Here is a 19,924-nt window from a genome sequence, read left to right as displayed (position 1 = left end):
GTATAATTCCTCTGTGTATTCTTGCCACCTCTTCTTGATGTCTTCTGCTTCTGTTAGGTCCTTTCCACTTTTGTCCTTTATTATGGTAATCTTTGTATGAAATGTTCCTTTCATATCTCCAATTTTCTTGAAAAGATCTCTGATTTTTCCCATTCTGTTTTTCTCCTCTATTTCTTTGCATTGCTCGTTTAAGAAGGCCCTCTTGTCTCTCCTTGCTATTTTTTTTGGAAATCTGCATTCAGTTTCCTGTATCTTTCACTATCTCCCTCACATTTTGCTTGCCTTTTCTACCTCGCTATTTAAGCTGAATAATTGAAACTTCCTTATTCAGTGAGATGGCTTGGAGAATTCTTGACAATTGGCAAAGGTCTTATTCACTGTCATATTTAAGATTGCTTATCACACACACCCAGTAAAATATTAATATTGCTATGCAAAATATGTATATAAAATGGAAAATGTGTATTTCACACACACACATCTTTGCTTCTAAATCTAAATTTGAAATAGTTATTGAATACATTATTTATTTTAAAGAGATATCTTAACTAGCATTTTAATAAATTTTGGAGGTGTCATTAGTGAAACATTACCTTGGTACTACTACTTGATTCTGAAAGTATCCTTTGCTAAACCAAATTCCTTCAAGGAGCACCTCTTAGATCAAAGACTTTGATATTTCATTGGAATGTATAGTTCACAACTTTAAATGACTTTGACAAACACTGTAATGCCTGTTCTGATATCGATACAGAGATTTTCAATTAGCCTGCCATGTATAAGTAGCAGATATTGATGTAATCAATACTTTTCTTCTGGGAGTAATGAAGGGTATGCAGTACCGGCACATTTCCCCCCACATGTTAAAAATGTGGCACTTACTGCGATGGTAATCATCACTAATATATTACTGCAACAAAATGTTACAGTGTGAAGTACTTCTATTCAGAATTCCATCTAATCAGCCAGAAGACTTTGTTTCACTGCTGCCAGTTTTCTGGGTTTTCCTCCCACCTCAGACCCTTCTATGACTACTGAGCATAATTACTCCTCATTAGGCTGTTTTCTGGATCCTCTTCTAGAGTGGTTTTCATAAAGTGTTTACTTCTGCAAACCTTGAGATTCCCCCAAGCCTACTGATCCCACACTCATGTGCATGGATGGTGCTGTTTTGGTTGCATAAGAACTGAAACTTCCAGAAAGAATCTGCAATTAGTATATAGAATTATGGGAGCTTTTACCAAATGATGTCATTATTATGCCATGATTTCACAGTTAATAAAGGAAAATGACAAGCTATGAAAACTTAAGCTACTGTTTAAAAATCAGTTTTGGAAGATGTTTGAAGGATAAACTTGTGTAGCTCTCATAATAGTCCATCTACCCCACCAAGTGTGTCACGTTTCATGATACCAAGAATACTATTAAGAATATTATGATTTCTCATTCCTCAACTGGGCACCTGAAATGTAAAGCAGTGGTCGGCATATAAAAAGCAGTTGGTTTCAATGCATCTTGCTTGCTTAAATCATTCATATCATGACTCTGATAGTGTTTAACTGAAAATTTAATTGACCCTTTTTATCACAGTAAGTAGACATTTGTTTTCCGCTGGTTTTTATATACTCTAGTCTACTGAAATTAATTGTTTGCCAATATTAAAAACAAAATACAAAAATAAGTGATGTGATAATGATTTGGAATACATGTTTTTTTCACCATTGATGTTTAAATTAAACTAATGGGAGTTAGGATTGTATTCTAGGCACTCATTGGGCTAAACAACTTTATATAAAGCAAGGTCGAAATAAACGTGTAGTAAGAAAATACAGATGGTACAAATGGATGTTTTGGTTTACTCTTTGATCTCTATATGTGCACACTAAATATCTGGTATTTGTATACATAAAATGTTTTATACATTCATATTACATATCCCAAGCCATTTTGATTTAGGCCAAGATTATATTTAGTGACTAGTGAACAAATTGATTTGGCACATATGTGTGAATTCTGACTGGATGCAAATGATAGTTTTATGAGCCAAGACAGGCTGCAAATGCAGTATTTTGTCACAGTGTATTTATTCCTCTTTTGTTTTAGTAACTGCCAAAATTATAGATGTTGATGGATCCTAGATCATAAAAGAAGCATCCAAATTTTTGGATTAGTACTTCATATATCAGCATCTGCAATGCATGTGGTTTCAGAATCTCTGCTCCTGGGTATGAGTGAATAAGTTGTAGAAACAGATGGTTTTTAACTGATAGGCAAAATTGGTTGGCTCTGGTGCCACCATTGTGGTTTTAACAAATCATATTTAAGCTAAATGGTGAGAGCACAACATCACTGATAATTATATTTCTCAGAAAAAAAGATGTTTGAGTTAACAATTGTTTAGTGAGCCAAGTAAAAACTGGACCACTAGTGTTTGGGAAACAGAAAAGATGGGCTAATATTTTGTGAACTTGACTCGTGTAGAGGCTGAACACTTTCTCTATATTCTATGGAACATATAACCAAATGAACAGATGGCAATTTCCAAGCAGCATCGATAACATTCTCTTCAGATATATTTCTTGCCTTCCCTGAATGTGAGAGCTGTTGAGCTACAAAGAACGATGCTTTATCACAGGAACTGACATTTTAGATTTGAAGATATAGTCCTTGTTCAAACGCCGACCTGCATTCAGTTCAGATTGTGACCCCTTTATATATACCATTAAACCCCCTCCTATTCTTTCATATATTTTTATAGGCCTTGAAGAAATTTAAATATTTCTCAGGAATAGCTGTGATCATATAGCCCAGATAACCCTCAATATCCTGATGTGGTCTGGACTGACGAACTGCCCCTGACTCTGCCCATCTGGGATGGATAAAAATGTTTATAAAAGGCTTGTCTTGATGCCTGAATTCTTGCACTCAGTAACTGCTCAGCTTGACTAGCTGGATGTGCTGTATGTGCCAGGTATCACATAGTGACTTCAGTAACTGCCTGTATGAAAGGGCAGTGGAGGAGAGTGATTGGGATTAACAAATGAGAACTCTGATTCAAGTGTGGAAATATTCATGGGCACCCCCAAACCAAGCTGTGGAGAACAACACTCCTAATTATGTTACTAGATTATTTGTATGTATATATCTATATAGTAATTAAATTCGTTTTCCTCCACTGTGAAAGGTATTAAAATGAGTAAACCTTGTTGTACAAAGATACTTCTTATACTTAAGAGAATGCATTCTGCTCCTTTCAAATATACATTTTCACACATATAATTTCTAAGTAATCATGTGTATTTAATGCCACATTTTTTAATGTAAAAAAGTATTTAATTTTTTACTTTAAACATTAGTTAGTAAAGAATAGTAGAAAGTGTTATCCAGCACTAGGTGGCAGCCTTACTATACTTAAATAGCTTGTTATATTCAGAATGTTTTGTGGACATTAGTTTATATTCTAAAATAATGTGAGTATGCATTAGCAGGAATTGATTATAATCAATGAAGTTGAAATTTCCAATCAAGATCTAAAAAAAATGGCAGGTTTCAAAGGCAAAAAAACCCTACCACAAATAATTTCGGTGAAGTGTAAGATACGGCCTAGCAATTTGATTTTCTGCTACTGGCTTTTTATTGCTAGTTTTCTTTTGGGACACCATTTGTTTAAACTAAATACCTACTGTAATTGTAAAGCTGTCATGCTTGACTTGGAGTAATGAGTTTCAGCAATTATATCTGACACTAATTGACTTTGCAGATTGAGGCTATTTTTATTACTGTTAAATGTAGTAGTGATGATCACCACAAACTGTCATTGTACTTTCAATATTTGGTAATCTAGGAATAAAAGCTGTCTAAAAATCTCCATAGTATTTAAGGGTGGCTAGTGGAACAAATTGCATCTTGAATTAGAGTAGCAATATAATATGTAGGAAATAATAGATTTAGCAGATGGTTTATCCACAAAATGTGATATAACATAATGATGGTGTTAGACAAAAATAACCATAGCCTTATTTAGAAATTTTTGTTCTGCAGTTTTTTCTAGTTTGCAGTTTTTTACTTCGGGGTGTCCTTAGGCTGTCATCTTGCCAGGAATGATGTGTATAGTATCAGTTTCTCACTGGAGATTCTGATACATAGTCCCATTCCCTGCTGGGAAAAGATACTACTGCAGCTTTTGGGCCTTGAGGCAAGGGAGATCATAACAGAGACAGGTATTTTGTGAATATTCGGTTTGAACTCTCACAAAGGCTTTACATGAAGCACTTTGATCTGACCCCAAAGAATGCTTCTTAAATTCTTCAGCAACAGCCAAACCCATTTATCATTTCTACATCCCTGTTGTACTGACTCTAACAAACAACAACTACTACTACTAAGACTACTACTGATTTATTTCCCTCCAAGGTACCCTTCAGAATTTATATTAATGTATTTCCAAGATCTTCCCAGTGTAATTCCCCACATTCTGAATATCAGTTTGTCCTTCCATTCCCCACCACAAGCCAAAGCAATTTTCCTATAAATATTCATTTCTACCATATTTCTTTCAAACCCAGTTTTCATGCTCTGTTCATGTTGCTTTGTTTCACACTTTTGCATACATGAATATAATTCAAGACCTATTACTGTTTAAGGAATTTAAAATAGTAGAGCTAAATTAGGGTTGTTGTTGTTGTTAAATTTATTACCTGTCCTTCATCCTAAGGTCCCAGGTGATTGACAACATTAAAACACAATATTTAAAACAACTTACAATTACAGAAATAAGGAGGATCCTAAGAATATACATCTGTGTCAAAAGCCAGGGCAAAGAGGTGTACCTTCAGCAATCACGGGAAGCTACAAATCATTTTCTACCGAGGCTATTCCTCGTGGCTCTGTTGTTGTTGATGATGATGTCGTCATTATTAATTTGTTTTATATATCGCCCTTCATCTGCAGATAGATCCCAGAGTGGTGTATATTAAAAACATAAAATTCAAAATTACTTCCCTTTTTTCTGCAAGGTAGAAACAGACTTTAGTCTGTTGTGAACAGAGGGCAGATGTATTGTAATAAATTAATTGCTGGAAGCTTGTCCAGCAGTATTTTTTGTACAACTGCCCCATTGTAAAATAAAACAAGGTATTTTTTTAATGCAAAGAACTGTGGGGAAGAAGAAAAAATATGCTTTGTTAAGATGAAATAGTTATGAGCCTGATGTGGGGCAATAGCAATAAGAGGGCCCTTCAGTAGGAAATCCATATGAAAAATGTAATAGTTGACAGGACAAGTGCACCAAAGATATGGCAATGAACTTTGGCAATGCTCTGTGATGTACTGCATCTACATTGTACAAATACTCGTAACAGGTAAAAAAGGTTAAAAACAGGTATCAAGTTCTGTCCAGCATCAAGCCCAGCATGGAAGTGAGTGGGTAGAGTAGCTTTTATTTTACCCCAGATATTTTCCTGTTGCAGATATCCGTTGTAAAAAGTATTTGACCCTGATTTTGTGAACATTGTGTATGGTTCTAGGTACAGATTGGGAATCTTGCTGGTGTGCTATCCTTAGCTGATCCGGCAAGCATTATATCGGATATCGTCCTGGTTTGAACATAACAATAAGCCATGGTTGTTTTTGACTATGACTTGTTAAATAAGCCAAGATTTGGCTCACTGACGTTCAAACAAACTGTATCTCTTTGCATTGCCCAAGAAGTGACAAGGCATCAATGAATCAACAGTTCTCTTACTATTAGGTAGCTGCAGTAATGGGGCAAGAAACACAAATGCTCTCCTCCTTGAAGATTCAAACAACCCTAAAGCATATCTCCCTTCCTAGACTGACCCCAAGAAGGCTTCCTAGACCTCTCCGTTAATGCATCTGTTTCAATCCCTTCCTACTGTGGCTGTTCTTTCAATAAAGACATTGTTTTCAGTGCTAAGACTTGAGCAAGCAAAGAACAGGTGTTAGTATTAACTTAGGTTATAAAAGGAAGTCGATAAATTGTTGCAGAAGCAAAGATTAATGGGAAGTGAGGGAGTAGTGGCAACTACTGGAGTATTTGGGGTTAAACTGTGTAATTGCATCTGTTGAACTGTTGGCGGTGGGCGAAAGTCTTTGCTCCCGACCGCCAGCATTTTAAAAGATGTCCCCGGAGATTTCCCTATGGGCTTTCTTCTTGCGAAGCAAGCCCATAGGGAAATTCGTCTTGCAGAACGACTCAAAAACGGAAAACTCTTTCGTCTTGCGAGTTTTTCGTTTTGCGAGGCGTTCGTCTTGCGAGGCACCACTGTATTGTTATCTCCATTTACCAGTTGAAGTTTAGGTTTGCTGGCTCTCAATTTATTTTAATAGGGTATCATTGGAGATGACACTATGGCTTCTTAGAGTTTAGATTATAGTTTTAAATAGAATTCATTTGAATGAATTCCTCTGATGAATATCTATATGAAACGGCTGGTTAACACCATAGCTTTTCGAGTGAGTTACTATCAGTATTCTGATAACCAGCTTTATATATTTCAGTGTCTGCTGTAAATCAGTGTCTGAAAGTGGGGGTCAGATAGATGAAATCATTGGAATGAAGATGATCCCAACTAAATCAGAGGTGAAGCATTTGGAACCTACTCATATCATTGGGTGTGGATTGTTTGTGTGTGATGAATGGGGATTATTTCTCCATTGGAACAGGTGTGGACTCTGGGACTGCAGCTTCTTAGTCCTATATAGCGTAGTCAGTGGGCAGGGATGATGGGAGTTGGAGTCCAATAACATCTGGATACAAAATCAAGCAGGCTAACTATGAGAATCCTATATACCATGGATGACATTAAAATAGTTTATACCAGTTGTTCAAAACAACTTCACTTTTAGCCCAGCCTGTTATAGACTTAAGCACTTAAGAAAAATAAGTTATGCCAATTTGAAATAGCTTTGGCAGCGGTATTATAATAAACAATTCTGGCATGTTTTGTCGCAGATATATTCTGTATGGTTGCTAACAGCACTATCATGAAAATCACACTTCTGGAAACATAAATGGATCTGACTAGTTTGTATTCAAATAACTCTTAGCAAAAATAAAAGACAACATCTGTACAGTGTACAGCTTGCAAAAGAAATATATATATACAATAGTTTGATAATGATGTGCATTGTTTAAAACTAGAAAGTCTCCTAAAAATAATTTTAAAAATGGATGAAACACATGTTACAATGTTGTTCTTATTAAACAAGTGAGCAAAAATAGTACAAATATATTTTGTAATACTGGTCCTTTAGAAGCTTTCTTTTGGATGATGAATGCAATCTATACAATTCAAAATTGTATTACCACTCCTGTCTTCTGTGACCTTAGGGCTGATGGAGGTTGACGTCCAGGAGCATGTGAGAGGGCCGCAGGTTCCCTATCCCTGCTCTGAGTCTTAATTCTGTATGTTACTGTGCATAAATATTTTTAATGACAATGCAATTTGTTAAGGAAAGGGAAGCTCTTCACGAAACAGTTATTAAATGTGTGGATGTGTTGACCTTCTCTCCATATTGTGCATCAAGACTTTACGTGCCATTTAAACAACCTGCACCCTTCTGCTGAAATTGCTCATTCAGTGGGGTACTCGGTTCTTTGCAAAGTTGAGTACTGCTAACCACACTTTTGAAAAACAGTCACTTGCAATTTAAGCAACTGCTGTAGTGGCTCACTAAGCAGGTGGAGGCTGGAGGCAGTGGTGTCCTCTCACTGGTGATCTGCTGCTTCTTGGAACAGGGATGGAGTGAGGTGGCAGCTATATCAGAGGAGCTCTGGCTTGGTAATAGTGAGCGAGTGGCACCTGGAGAGCTGCTACCAACAGAGAGTTCCACTGCCTTGCCCTTGCTTTGTCTTGTCCCGCCCAGTCTCAGTTAAATGCAATGCTGCTGACACCAGCAAAATGCCGCCACCACCCCCTACCCACACACCAACCACTGATAGTATGCAGACTAATCATGCTTTATGGAAGCTGAGTCTCCTTAGCGCCGACAGGTAGTTCAGTAAAAAGTACAATGCAGTTCCTACCTCGGACTGCCTTTAGTTCTAGGCAGACAGCATAGAAATAGGTCTTCTCAGCAAATAGTCTCCCTGCAGAAATTCAGCATAGATCAGTGCCTGCCTGCCAGCCACCCCACCCCAACTGCGTTACAAATACAGGGCTACTTATACTCTAATTTGTGCTGAGTCACTGGCAGCTCCTTCTGACTGATACCTTATGCTTTTTCTTTGCAAGCAAGCATAAACTAACATACTCCCCAGGACTTGGAGGTACTAGCTCTGGTGCAAATGGACAGCTCAGGCTCAGCCCAGCTCACCCAAAGGAGTTCCCATTTGGTTGCCCATTCTAAAGAAACATCTTACTTGCCATGCTGAAGTCATTCCTTTCTCTCTTCTTTAGAATAGTTGCCCAGGAGACATGTCACTTGTGGGATCAGTACCATAGCATGCGTAGTCATGCCTTGCATATGCTGTGTCACTGATCCTTGCCTCGCTTCCGTACTATACAGATTTGAGCATTAAAGTTCTTGGCAGAAAATATAGTCCGAGTCCTTCATCCAGATTGAGAGGCAGGACATTGAAGAGGTTAAAAAAATGCGCTAGTTGAATGCCTCCCACATCAAGTATACTGCTCCAATCAGGCTATTGTAGTTGATTAGAAGAGCCATATATACCAAATTCCACTTGTTGAATGGAAAAAGTGACTTTCGTGTGTTGGCAGTAGTTGGATTGATAGTTTACTGCATTAACATTGCCTCTCTGGAGGTTTAGGTTTTCCCTCAGTATGTTGTTTTCCTGAGCATTTATGGGCTACAGCCAAACATTTTAAAAGGCCAAATGTTAAGGCATATCTTATATGGATTTGACTAGAACAATGTCCGTATTCCCTACAGGATACGAAAACAAAATACCCGTTAACCTGCTCTAGAGTCATTTACACTCACTAGAAAGTGAATTGCTCCTTAATTGAGCAGCTTTACTGAAATTAAATGGTTGCTTACATGTTTTTCTTAGACTTTTATTTCCTTACTTAAATAGTGGTTTTCCTTTAGTTCTTGAGATACAGTTTTACAGTGCTCATTGCAGATATGTGGAGCTGATTCGGACAACTCTTGCTTATCTAGATGAATGTTCCAGTTTTGAAGTACTTCTATGTCTGTGTTAACTTTTCTTCAGAGAAATAACCACTAATGTCTCTTCTATCTGTAGCAAAATGTTCAAATTATTTATATGCACTGCTTTCTTGAGAATGGTCCTGACCTTTTGTAGACCTTAATGAGTCCATAGTGGGTGTAAAAAAAAATTCTGCTCTGACTTAGTGCAATATTTATACTGAGTTTGAAGTCATGTCATTGACTATACAAGGTGTGATAGACAAGAAAATATGCATACACACACATGCTTAGCAAATGGTGTTGTAGACTGGCTGGATGCAGTGGGGTGGTGGGAGGCACTAACTGGGGAGCTCCCATGGGAAGAAGGCTCAGAGTCAGGGGATTGATTGTGGGATGACAGTGAGTGATCAGAGGAAGATAAGGGGCACACATACACATAATAATTCAGAAAAAAATATTTACTTTTTATACAGTATTTCAAAATTGATACCTGGTAAATTAGCAATTATTTAAAATATCACCAGAAATTAAAATATTAATACAATAAAAGTCAATGTATACTTCAACTTCTGCTCCTCATTAAACTTTGTCTCATACTTAAGAAGGAAATCTGTATTGAATGTGAGACATTTAACAGCTAGCTCTAAGAAAATCCATTATAATTAACACTGTGGGGTTTTGTTTTTTGTTTTTTTATTACTACTATTGAAAAACATACTGTGAATTACACATGTATAAGAACGAAAAGATTTGAAAGTAAAGATGAATCTGGATAATTTGACTCAAGTACTACATTAGGTATATATTTCAAGCTGCAGAACAATATAATACTTACAGATCTCTAGCCAAAAGAGAAGTGTCTTATCTAAATTTTTTTCACCATGCACATTGGCACATTGGCATTATGAATTTTTTTGTGTTTACATATGATTACATTGTATAAACCACATGCTGTTCAAATATGGGAGGACCTCTGAAATGTTTGCATTTCAAGCACTTGAATACCCTAAGATCCGCCTGTCAAGAAAACCATTGATACTTCCCCTCCCTTTCTCCCCTCCCTCCCTGAGTCAAGATGTCATTCCACCAGTAATGTGCTGTTCTATTCACAAGAACCCCTTTTATATTAATTGGGATAAAGTGCTGATATATTTTATCTGTTGCTATGGCTGTGCTTTCTTTTTTATTCCCTTTATGTAATTAGGTTGACGACTTGGGGAACAAATAAATTAAGGCACAAACCATGCTAGAAAATTAGCTGTATGTTGTTCTTTGCTGGAATTCTGTTGTCATGACCACAGGTAATATGGCTCAGGGCTCATCCACAATTTCACTTGTGCATACAGTGGTACCTTGGGTTACATATGCTTCAGGTTACATACGATTCAGGTTACAGACTCCACTAACCCAGAAATAGTACCTCAGGTTAAGAACTTTCCTTCAGGATGAGAACAAAAATCGCGTGGTGGCAGCGGGAGGCCCCATTAGCTAAAGTGGTACCTCAGGTTAAGAACAGTTTCAGGTTAAGAACGGACCTCCAGAACGAATTAAGTACGTAACCAGAGGTACCACTGTACTAACAAAGACTGAGTGGTTCCTGATAACAAATCCTATATTAGTTGCCCTGTGTTGTGGCCCTTTTACCTACTCCAGTGATGCACCCCTGATACTGTTGCTTAAGCTGTTTTAACATGGGTGCCACTGAGGTGATAGGAACATAATGTCTGGCTGCTTTAAAGTCATCAGCCTTTCTGCTCTCCTAATGCTAAACATCTCACTTTAATTTGGTCACAATCAATACAGACTTCTTTCCTAATTAAAGTAATTTGTTTTTGCGAATCCGTCTTATGTAAACTCAAGCAGGCTCTTGAATAGTCTGTGTTTTGAATGCAAAGGTTATGGATATATAATCTGTACCTTTGATTAAATGTTTGTGATAGAATTAAAAGTCTTTGTGCAGGCATGTTTGCTAACAGAAGAATTTTGGTAATAAATTGAACGTTCTGTTAATATACCAAGGTAAACATGTGTTGTTACATGGATCTTGCTTCTTTTGCATTAAAAAAATAGCAATGTGATATGCTGCTTGTTCAGGTTCAATATTTTACCACATCTTAATTTTTAAAAACATCACAGACACCTGTAATATGGAATATCATTGAAACATAACCTCTTGGGGAAGCTATCCCATACTGAAACTTAGGAGCAAAAATGATAAAACTGCAGATAACCTCATAAATGTTGTGGCTGGGTATGGAAATCTAAAATTTCACTCCCAGCTGAGCTGCTCTCTTTTCCTTTGGTATTTATGTTAAATTAATGGAGCACTCCTGTGGCTGACATTAGTAATTGGATATAGCTGAAGGAAATCTAACAAAGAAAATGGCACCCATTCTTCTTAAATTAAGGCATCAATTTTGCTAATACTGGTGACACATACCCTGACTGATGCTGGTGAAAGAAGTTAGGATTGCTACTAAATTTCTTATACTGGTGGATCTCCAAATTACAGCATTGAAGTAAAGGTATTTTGATGGTATAATGGTGTAGCAATGACATTGATGGCATAATGTTAAGCCAGTGTTAAGTGGAATTGGGGCATGACAGGAGTGCAGTTTAGTCAGAAGTATATGCTCATTGAGGGATCAATTCCATGTTCAAGATCAGCATAATATTAGTTATGAGGGGGTGAAGAGTGGTGTGTGTTTAAAGCACCAATAGAAATGTAATTTGTGGGTGTTCTCTGTAAAATCATTGGCATTCAGATGGTACTTTAACCTTTCTGTTGAGAAAACTACCAAGGGTTTCTACATGTATGCCTCCTGACTAGTGAGCTGTGGAATTGTGGTTGGGGAGACACAAAATTAAAAGACGCCTTCTCCTTGGGAGAAAGGCGATGGCAAACCTAGACAGCGTCTTAAAAAGCAGAGACATCACCTTGCCAACAAAGGTCCATATAGTTAAAGCCATGGTTTTCCTGGTAGTGATGTATGGAAGTGAGAGCTGGACTGTAAAGAAGGCAGATCGCCGAAGAATTGATGCTTTTGAATTATGGTGCTGGAGGAGACTCTTGAGAGTCCCATGGACTGCAAGAAGATCAGATGCACCCATTCTTAAGGAAATTAGCCCTGAGTGCTCACTGGAAGGACAGATCGTGAAGCTGAGGCTCCAATACTTTGGCCACCTCATGACAAGAGAAGACTCCCTGGAAAAGACCCTGATGTTGGGAAAGATTGAGGGCACAAGGAGAAGGGGACGACAGAGGATGAGATAGTTGGACAGTGTTCTCGAAGCTACAAACATGAGTCTGACCAAACTGCGGGAGGCAGTGGAAGACAGGAGTGCTTGGCGTGCTCTGGTCCATGGGGTCACGAAGAGTCGGACACGACTAAACGACTAAACAACAAACAACATGTGCTCTAGCATTTTATGTGGGATAGGTTCTGTGTTATCATCTTGATATTTCTGCTGCTGCTTTGGATTGGTACTTCCTATGCATGGGTAATGGGGGAATGACTGCTTTCCTCTCACAATTATAGTAGTTTGCTCTAAAGAACATTTTGCCAACATGGGATGATAGCTACTCAAGTGGTTTGTGGCAAGTCTTTTTCTCCTGATAATTGTCACTGTCCTAGAAGTTCAAGAACATGTTTTGGGGATAATGACGTCAAAGGCAAATTAGGACTCCTGCCAGGACTGTTATCCAAGAATAACAGTTGAAATGCAAAACTATATTTGAAAAGATATGACCATGATTAGAATTCATGGATTTTTGTGCTGTGTGACTCAGATGTATTGCATAGTACAGCTTTACAGGAATATTTAAATTTTTAAAATAGAATTCATGGTAAGAGTCTGGCAATATTTACTCTGACTCATAGTACTGTTGCACTCCACCTCCTTCTTTCCATGCTGTGGCTTGAGATAGAAGGACTGAGCAGACCAATGCAATACCACAGAAAGGTGAAAAGATTTGTAGGTCAATTCCATGATCTCCCAATCATATAGTATTAATTGAGAAGTGCTGCTCAAATTTTGTGGTTTCTTGAACCACTTAAAAATTGCAGGGGGACAGGTCTCAGTGGACCACTTAACAACCCCCCCCCCCCCCGCACTCTCATCATCATAAAAAAACCTCCAGCAACATTACAAATACCACTGGAAAGGACTCTTTTAACTGATAAACTTTTAGGGGGAAATTAGCAGACTGGTTCAGTGCCATATTATGAAAATCATGGGCTATAGTCGAGGGACTTGTTAGTCTGTTGGAACATCTGTCTCTGGTCAAAATGGATTATTTCCATTATAAATGCACACAAAAATCAAGTGAAGAACCATGTACAATATTCATGACTAAACAAACAAACAAACAAACAAACAAACAAACAAATTGTCCAGTCGCACCTTGGAAAACAACTAAGTTTGTTCTGGGTATAAGCTTTTGTGTGCATTCACACTTCTTCAGATATATCTGAATATAAGACAATCTCATCTGCTAATTTCTAAATGTTTTGTCCACAGACAGCTTACTGATTGACTATCAGTTTACCTTCAGCTTATTACAAGAAGATGATCGCCATCACACTGCCATAAATTTCATTGCAAATCCTGAACAGGTGAGCTAATATAAGTAACTGCCTCTAATATGATTATTTAGTGATCATAGACAAGATATCCATTATATCTGATGTTTTTCTAAATCTCTTTGTAGGAACTAAAAAGTAGTAAGAAGGGATGATAGAAACAACTTTCAGGGAAAACAAGTGGTTTCTTCAGATTTTGAATAATAACTGAACTCAGATTTTGAAGTGAGATATATATCTTCATCCATTAGGACTCAAATCAATTTCCATTCCACACATATGTAAATTAAGTTGTCTCACTCCTACAGATGTCCAAATGTTTCTTAATGCTCTCATACTGGTTGCTGGCTAGCTTCAGTCTTTCTGCAGTGGAGCATGTCACAGTGCCTCCTCACTTGTATGCGGATGCATAGCTGCTTGTCACTGCAATTAATCCCTTGTTAAGGCTGCAGTCCTTGCCCCATCTTCTTGGGAGTAAGCCCTATTGAATTCAGTAGGACTAATGTCTTAGTAGACGTGGTTAGGATAGTACTGTAAGGTGTAAAATATATTAATTTTTCCTTGGACAAGGCAGTGGATAGTGAAGATGTTTATAGAAGTTAAATAAGGTGTGTGTGTGTGTGTGTGTGTGTGTGTGTGTGTGTGTGTGTGTTTTCATTCCGTATCTAAAGTGTTGCTATTTTAAAAACCAGGATACCCATATACCCATATATCTCAAGACCTGAAGTTCATTTTCAGAGGTCCTTCTAGGCTTTTTGGGAGCTGGTGTAGACTATATGTCCCAGATTTTTCAGTTTTAGAAACAAGTTTTTGTGCTTTTTAGACCTTGGAAACTACTGTTTTCACTGTTGTTGGTTTTATCCTGCTTATATTCTGATATTCATTTTTATGTTCAGGCTGTATTCTTATTTTGACTATTTTCTGTATACTGCAGATAAATGTTTGTTAATGGGCAGTATAAAAATATTGTTAATAACTACATGATAAATTTAAAAACCTTTAACTATGCAATGACACTAACTCTATGCAGAGTTAATGTAAAATTATTCCTCATGCTTTAGCAGATCTGAGAAGTGCAATAATTCTGCTCTGAAAACACACATCAGCAACACATTAACTTGAAACATATCTTGTGTGGCTGTGAGATGGGAACGCTGCAGTTCGTAGTATTTTTTCTAATAATATCACATACTTTACAAATATAGTAGCAATTTAGATTCCTTTTTGTAGAGCTATTGACATTGATGGCTGAGCTTTTATTTCTCAGGAGCATGCAATTTGAAGAGGTGCTCCACACCTTAATTCAGAATTAACCAAATTACCGTGCAATCCTATGCATATCTGCTTAGAAGTAAGCTCATTGACTTCAGTTGGACTTACTCCCAGGTAAGTGTGTATAGGATTGCAACCTTCTTCTACAGTGTGAATCTGAAATCTTGCTTGAGAAAACAACTAATTTGGACTTTACTATAGCTAAAAAATATAGGAAAACATTTGGGTCTATGTTAATTTAATTGAATCTTTCTTATAAATAAAAATTTCAAGTTGGATTTTATATTGTCCTGTGAAATGGATAGATTGTTAGTCTTATATTCTCTTGGATATATTCCTTTTCAGTTAAACATTCCTGAGTTTATTAGCTAATATCCTGATGTAATCAGCCATTTCCTAGAACCCTACAGCTTCACTAGCAAGGGCAGGGACGGTACTACTACTCCTTTCTTCTGTTATTGATGATAAGCAGCCTACTTGCTCTAGAACAGGCTTCCTCAAACTCGGCCCTCCATATGTTTTTGGCCTACAACTCCCATGATCCCTAGCTAGCAGGACTACTGGTCAGGGATGCTCGGAATTGTAGTCTCAAAACATCTGGAAGGCTGAGTTTGAGGAAGCCTGCTCTAGAAGAACAGCTTTTTTGGTGGCTGTGGGGAGTTGTCCATTAGCAAATCAATGGGAAGCCCCTTGAAATCAGTAGTGATTGCACTCCAGAAACTACCGTATTTGCTCAAATCTAATGCTCTATTTTTTTTGCCAAATAATTTTTTTGCACATTAGATTTGATAGAACATTTACATTCACCGGCAAATACTTTTTTTTGGTTTCAAGGTTCCGAAAATTGAGGTGTGCATTAGATTCGATGGTGCATTAGACTCTAGTAAAAGAGCTTCCGTTATTAGCTATGTCAGTTTTGCAAGTTCATGGAGGCCTTCACTGTCATCAGCTGTAGAGGACAAAGGCCTTGTAGCATGTGAAAAACTACGTCAGTGGAGCATGCCCAGGGCATATGTTTGAACACCTGTAGTGGAAATAAGGTCATTGTTTGTTTAAGCAATAGTCTTACGTAATTTTCATATTTTCTTTTTAATTTTTTTAGTCAAACAAAAATTTGGACATATCAATTAATGCATCAAACAACTTCAACCTGAATATCACTTGGTCAATTGGCTCTACAGGTAAGAAAGCCCATAATGTATTTCTACTTCCATATTCCCTCAAGTACTTATCATCTAACTATATTTACATGATTGCCTTTTTGTTTCTTATTAGTAAAGCTTAATAAAATGTATTCTTTTTCCATTCTCATTATGACACTATTAATGATATTACTTAAAACTCAGATAATTTGCAATCTGAATAAAGGTTCATTAACATGTTAACTTTCTTCCCTATTCAATTAAAATTACTTGGGTAGCAAAACCTTGTATGCTCTTTAAATTTTTAGAATGGCAGTGTTATGAACGCAGTGATTTTAATTAAGATAAATTACTTTCTTAACTACTGCAGAGACTGAGATTTTAATTTCTTTGTTTCAGTGTTCAAGCCTGGAATTTAATTATTAACCTTAACGTTGATATCAAACAATAAAATCCTTCTGTGTGTGCTGATAAAAGAACCTGCTTATCTTTTTTTTCAAACTTTTGAACCCAATTTCTCCATTGGCTTTAATAAAAAGCTTTGTTTAGAAAGTTTCTTTGAATTGGTTCTGTTGACTTTCTGAAAATATATCCAAGGAGAGCACCATTGATTGCATTTTTAATTAATTATGCAGAATGGTTAAGAACAGGAGGCGCTTCACACTTTATGTGACAGATCTGTTTCTCCAGGTGTCAATTATGGTTTTACCTGTGGAACACTGCAACATTTGAAAGGGAGATGTGCATTTGTGAACATATGGTGTACACGCACTGATGAATTGCAGCCAGGTGTAGCTCCACATTGTGTATCCACTGTATATCTCTGTATTTTGCAGACCTGCACTCCCTATTCTTCTGAGATCTGTGCTAGCATTACAGATTGTGTGTCATACCTAAGTGTACTACCACAAAATGCTGAATAGGAAGAGCTTGATGTTAATAGTTCAGGGGGCTAATAGGGAGGCAAGGGATGGTGCCATGGGCAGTCAAACTGTACCTGTTCCCTAAAGAATTTTTTATGATTTTCAGTAAAATGAGACAAAGTTTCATTACTGCATAAAACTAGCACTAAGAGACCTGTGCTATGCATCCTTGTCCTTCAGTTAGTCCGTTTGTTCGTGTGTGTCTGTGTTTAAACATGTAAAAAATAAATACAGTGACACAGATCCTCTTCAGGTATTCATCCTGCAAATGCAAGGGTGAAAATTTGCAGCAGGCTATGGCACAACTGTTGGTCCCACCTCTGTTACTAGTTATACCCCCTCAAGCCTGACTTTTGCATGTTTAGCATGAAGGTCCGAGAGCAGCTTTCAATTACTTTTACCTTATGTACTTAAGAAATCTCCTCATAATCAGGCATTGTTCCTAACTGTAAGGAGGCTTGCAAATATGCTTACAAGACCCTTTCAGACGTTTGCACTAAATAAGTGCAGTTTTGGGGTTGCAGTGCACACAGAGACATTGGGAGTTGTGCTGCAGCACATATTCCCATCCGTCTACACACTTGTTAAGTAAATTGAGGAATGATTTACTAATCAAACATTTACTGGTGAAGCAGAATGTGGGACTCCCTGTCCAGATTTTAAAAGTGTACATTGTTGAATCTTAGTTCTGTTTAGTGTGGAACTAGATGCATGGTAAATATGGAATTTTCATTCTCATGATTACTTCCAGCAATGAAAGTGTATGTGGGTGGTCACTTGAAGGGATAAGCAGCATGGGAAGGAGAGCTTAATATATTCATTCACCCATTTCCCACTGAAATCCTTTGTTCCAGCTGCTTTCTCCCCAGTACTTTCCCCTCCACGAGTCTGGAGAATACTTACAGAAGCAAAATGACAAATGGCCCCCCTGCTGTTCTTCCTGCAGCCTCCACCCCACACTGTACTCTGCATATCAGAGGCAGTCTCTTGTTTGCTATCAAATGTGTGTTTCCCAATTAATAATACTTTCTCTGAGGTGTAGTTTCTTTTACTTCATTGTTGCTTGAAATCCCCTACTTGGGGGGGGGGTCTTTTGTTTCTTTTTGCCACCTCAGCAATTTACAGATCAAACAGAATTGCTGAAGAGTCTCATGTCTTACAAATGGAATAGGTTTATCTAGTTGAATATGAGATGTCCTAAGAATAGTTGAGATACTAAAGCCATATTTCACAATCAAGACAAATACATTTTTTACACACTTGAATAACTTATTCAATTTTAGTGTAACTTACTTGAGGAAACTGTATTAGTTGTGTGGTGAAATGGGATAAAGTTTATATAACTTTCAAATCCATTATATGTTTCATTAATCATTCATAATATCTGAACAACTATTCATAATCTTTGCTAGTATATAAAGGATATATGTATAAATGTTTGTTTTATATTCCTCATGCCATTTTTGAAAATGTATAGAAGTCACTTATAGAGATGTTATACTTTAGAGATCTTTCCCCATAATATTCCATCATAATTTTAAAGATGAATCCAGTGTGCTGTCTTGATCATATGAACTGTGTGCTTGATTCAAGCAGCAAAGTATGCAGAAAGGAACTCTGTCCAGCACAATTCAGTGTTCTTTTCTCCTGAATATTCATCCAAGGCTGAATGTGCATTTTCTGAAACTGTTTCTCCTTCCTTGGACTGGGTGGAATTAAGCAGCTTTGAGGAATTTAAATTTGTTTCCGTCTACAGTTTTGTTATAGTAATGGATATCTAGATACCTGTTAGTTTTATTGTTGTGCCCCACCATGTGTGTCCTTGAGATGGAATGGACTACAAGCTAATTATTTTTTTTAATGGGCTTGCTTTTCATTATTTTTATGTACTCTCATAGCTGGAACGATATCAGGAGAAGAGATTCCTGTAGTTTCAAGGGCTAATATAAAGGAATACAGAGATAGTTTTTCCTGTGAAAAATTCAACTTTCGGAGCAACCCAAACATCACTTTCTATGTATATGTCAGCAACTTTTCATGGCCAATCAAAATACAGGTTAGTATAAATAACAACTATGATACTTCTGTTATATTAAATTAACATTTTCCTCTGATCTGACCACCAGAAATGCAAAACTGGCTGTATTGTCTATGGAGGAAGGCCCTGTCATTGTGAATGCCTTGTGGTTTTTCCTTTAGTGTTAAATCTGTGTGGTTCATATTTTTTAATGCATGGTTTATTTTTTTGATCATTTTAAAAAACAAGTAGTTCTCTGAAAACCTTGTGAATTAATGAGACCTGATTGCTGAAAGAAAAAAGTTTATACTTCTACAGAATGGAAACTTAAACTCAACTGCTTAGTCATGTTGTTCCTGGCTGCTGCTGTGATACAAAACTCCTTACCTTTCACCTACCTATTTATACATGTTGGGATATATACAAAGATTATGAAAATATATAATTATTTAGTACATGGACCCAAGTATTCCATAACAATAAAACAAAGTTGGAAGTATTTGATTTAAGATGAACACAATGTTTAAATTTAGCTTCAGTGTCTCTTCTCTAATACTTCTTTTGCCATCTGACAGTGTAAACCAGTGTTTCCCAACCTTTTTTGGGCAAAGGCACACTTGTTTCATGAAAAAAATCTCGAGGCACACCACCATTACAGCCCCGTGACGTCAGCGCGCAGCGTCACGCCGGGAGGGACATGAATTGCTAGCAAATTACATAATCACCTCCTTGAGCGCTGGCTCATCTTCTCCGAAGGCAGAACCCCATTAATTAACAGCACAGACTTACACCATAGCCAAGACGAGGGGGGAAAACCTCAGTCATGCACAGTCATGCACATGTGGGGGCTAA

The 19,924-nt window shown here is 37.2% G+C and overlaps 1 protein-coding gene across 3 annotated transcripts in view; it reads left to right on the top strand.

The window, feature by feature from the left end:
- The window catches only part of ATRNL1 (attractin like 1), a 494,510-nt gene that overhangs the window by 191,941 nt on the left and 282,645 nt on the right, over positions 1 to 19,924 (top strand). For all 3 annotated transcript variants that reach the window (XM_083504739.1, XM_083504740.1, XM_083504741.1), the window contains 3 exons: positions 13,657 to 13,751; positions 16,093 to 16,171; positions 18,954 to 19,111. In XM_083504739.1, the coding sequence (XP_083360865.1) occupies positions 13,657 to 13,751; positions 16,093 to 16,171; positions 18,954 to 19,111 (332 nt within the window). The remainder of the gene's footprint in view (positions 1 to 13,656; positions 13,752 to 16,092; positions 16,172 to 18,953; positions 19,112 to 19,924) is intronic.

The sequence above is a fragment of the Podarcis liolepis genome (genome assembly GCF_965112155.1).
Source record: "Podarcis liolepis genome assembly, chromosome: 5".
In the NCBI taxonomy this organism is placed as follows: domain Eukaryota; kingdom Metazoa; phylum Chordata; class Lepidosauria; order Squamata; family Lacertidae; genus Podarcis; species Podarcis liolepis.
Note: the sequence above shows the minus strand (reverse complement) of the source record. Positions and strands in the feature narration are given on the sequence as shown.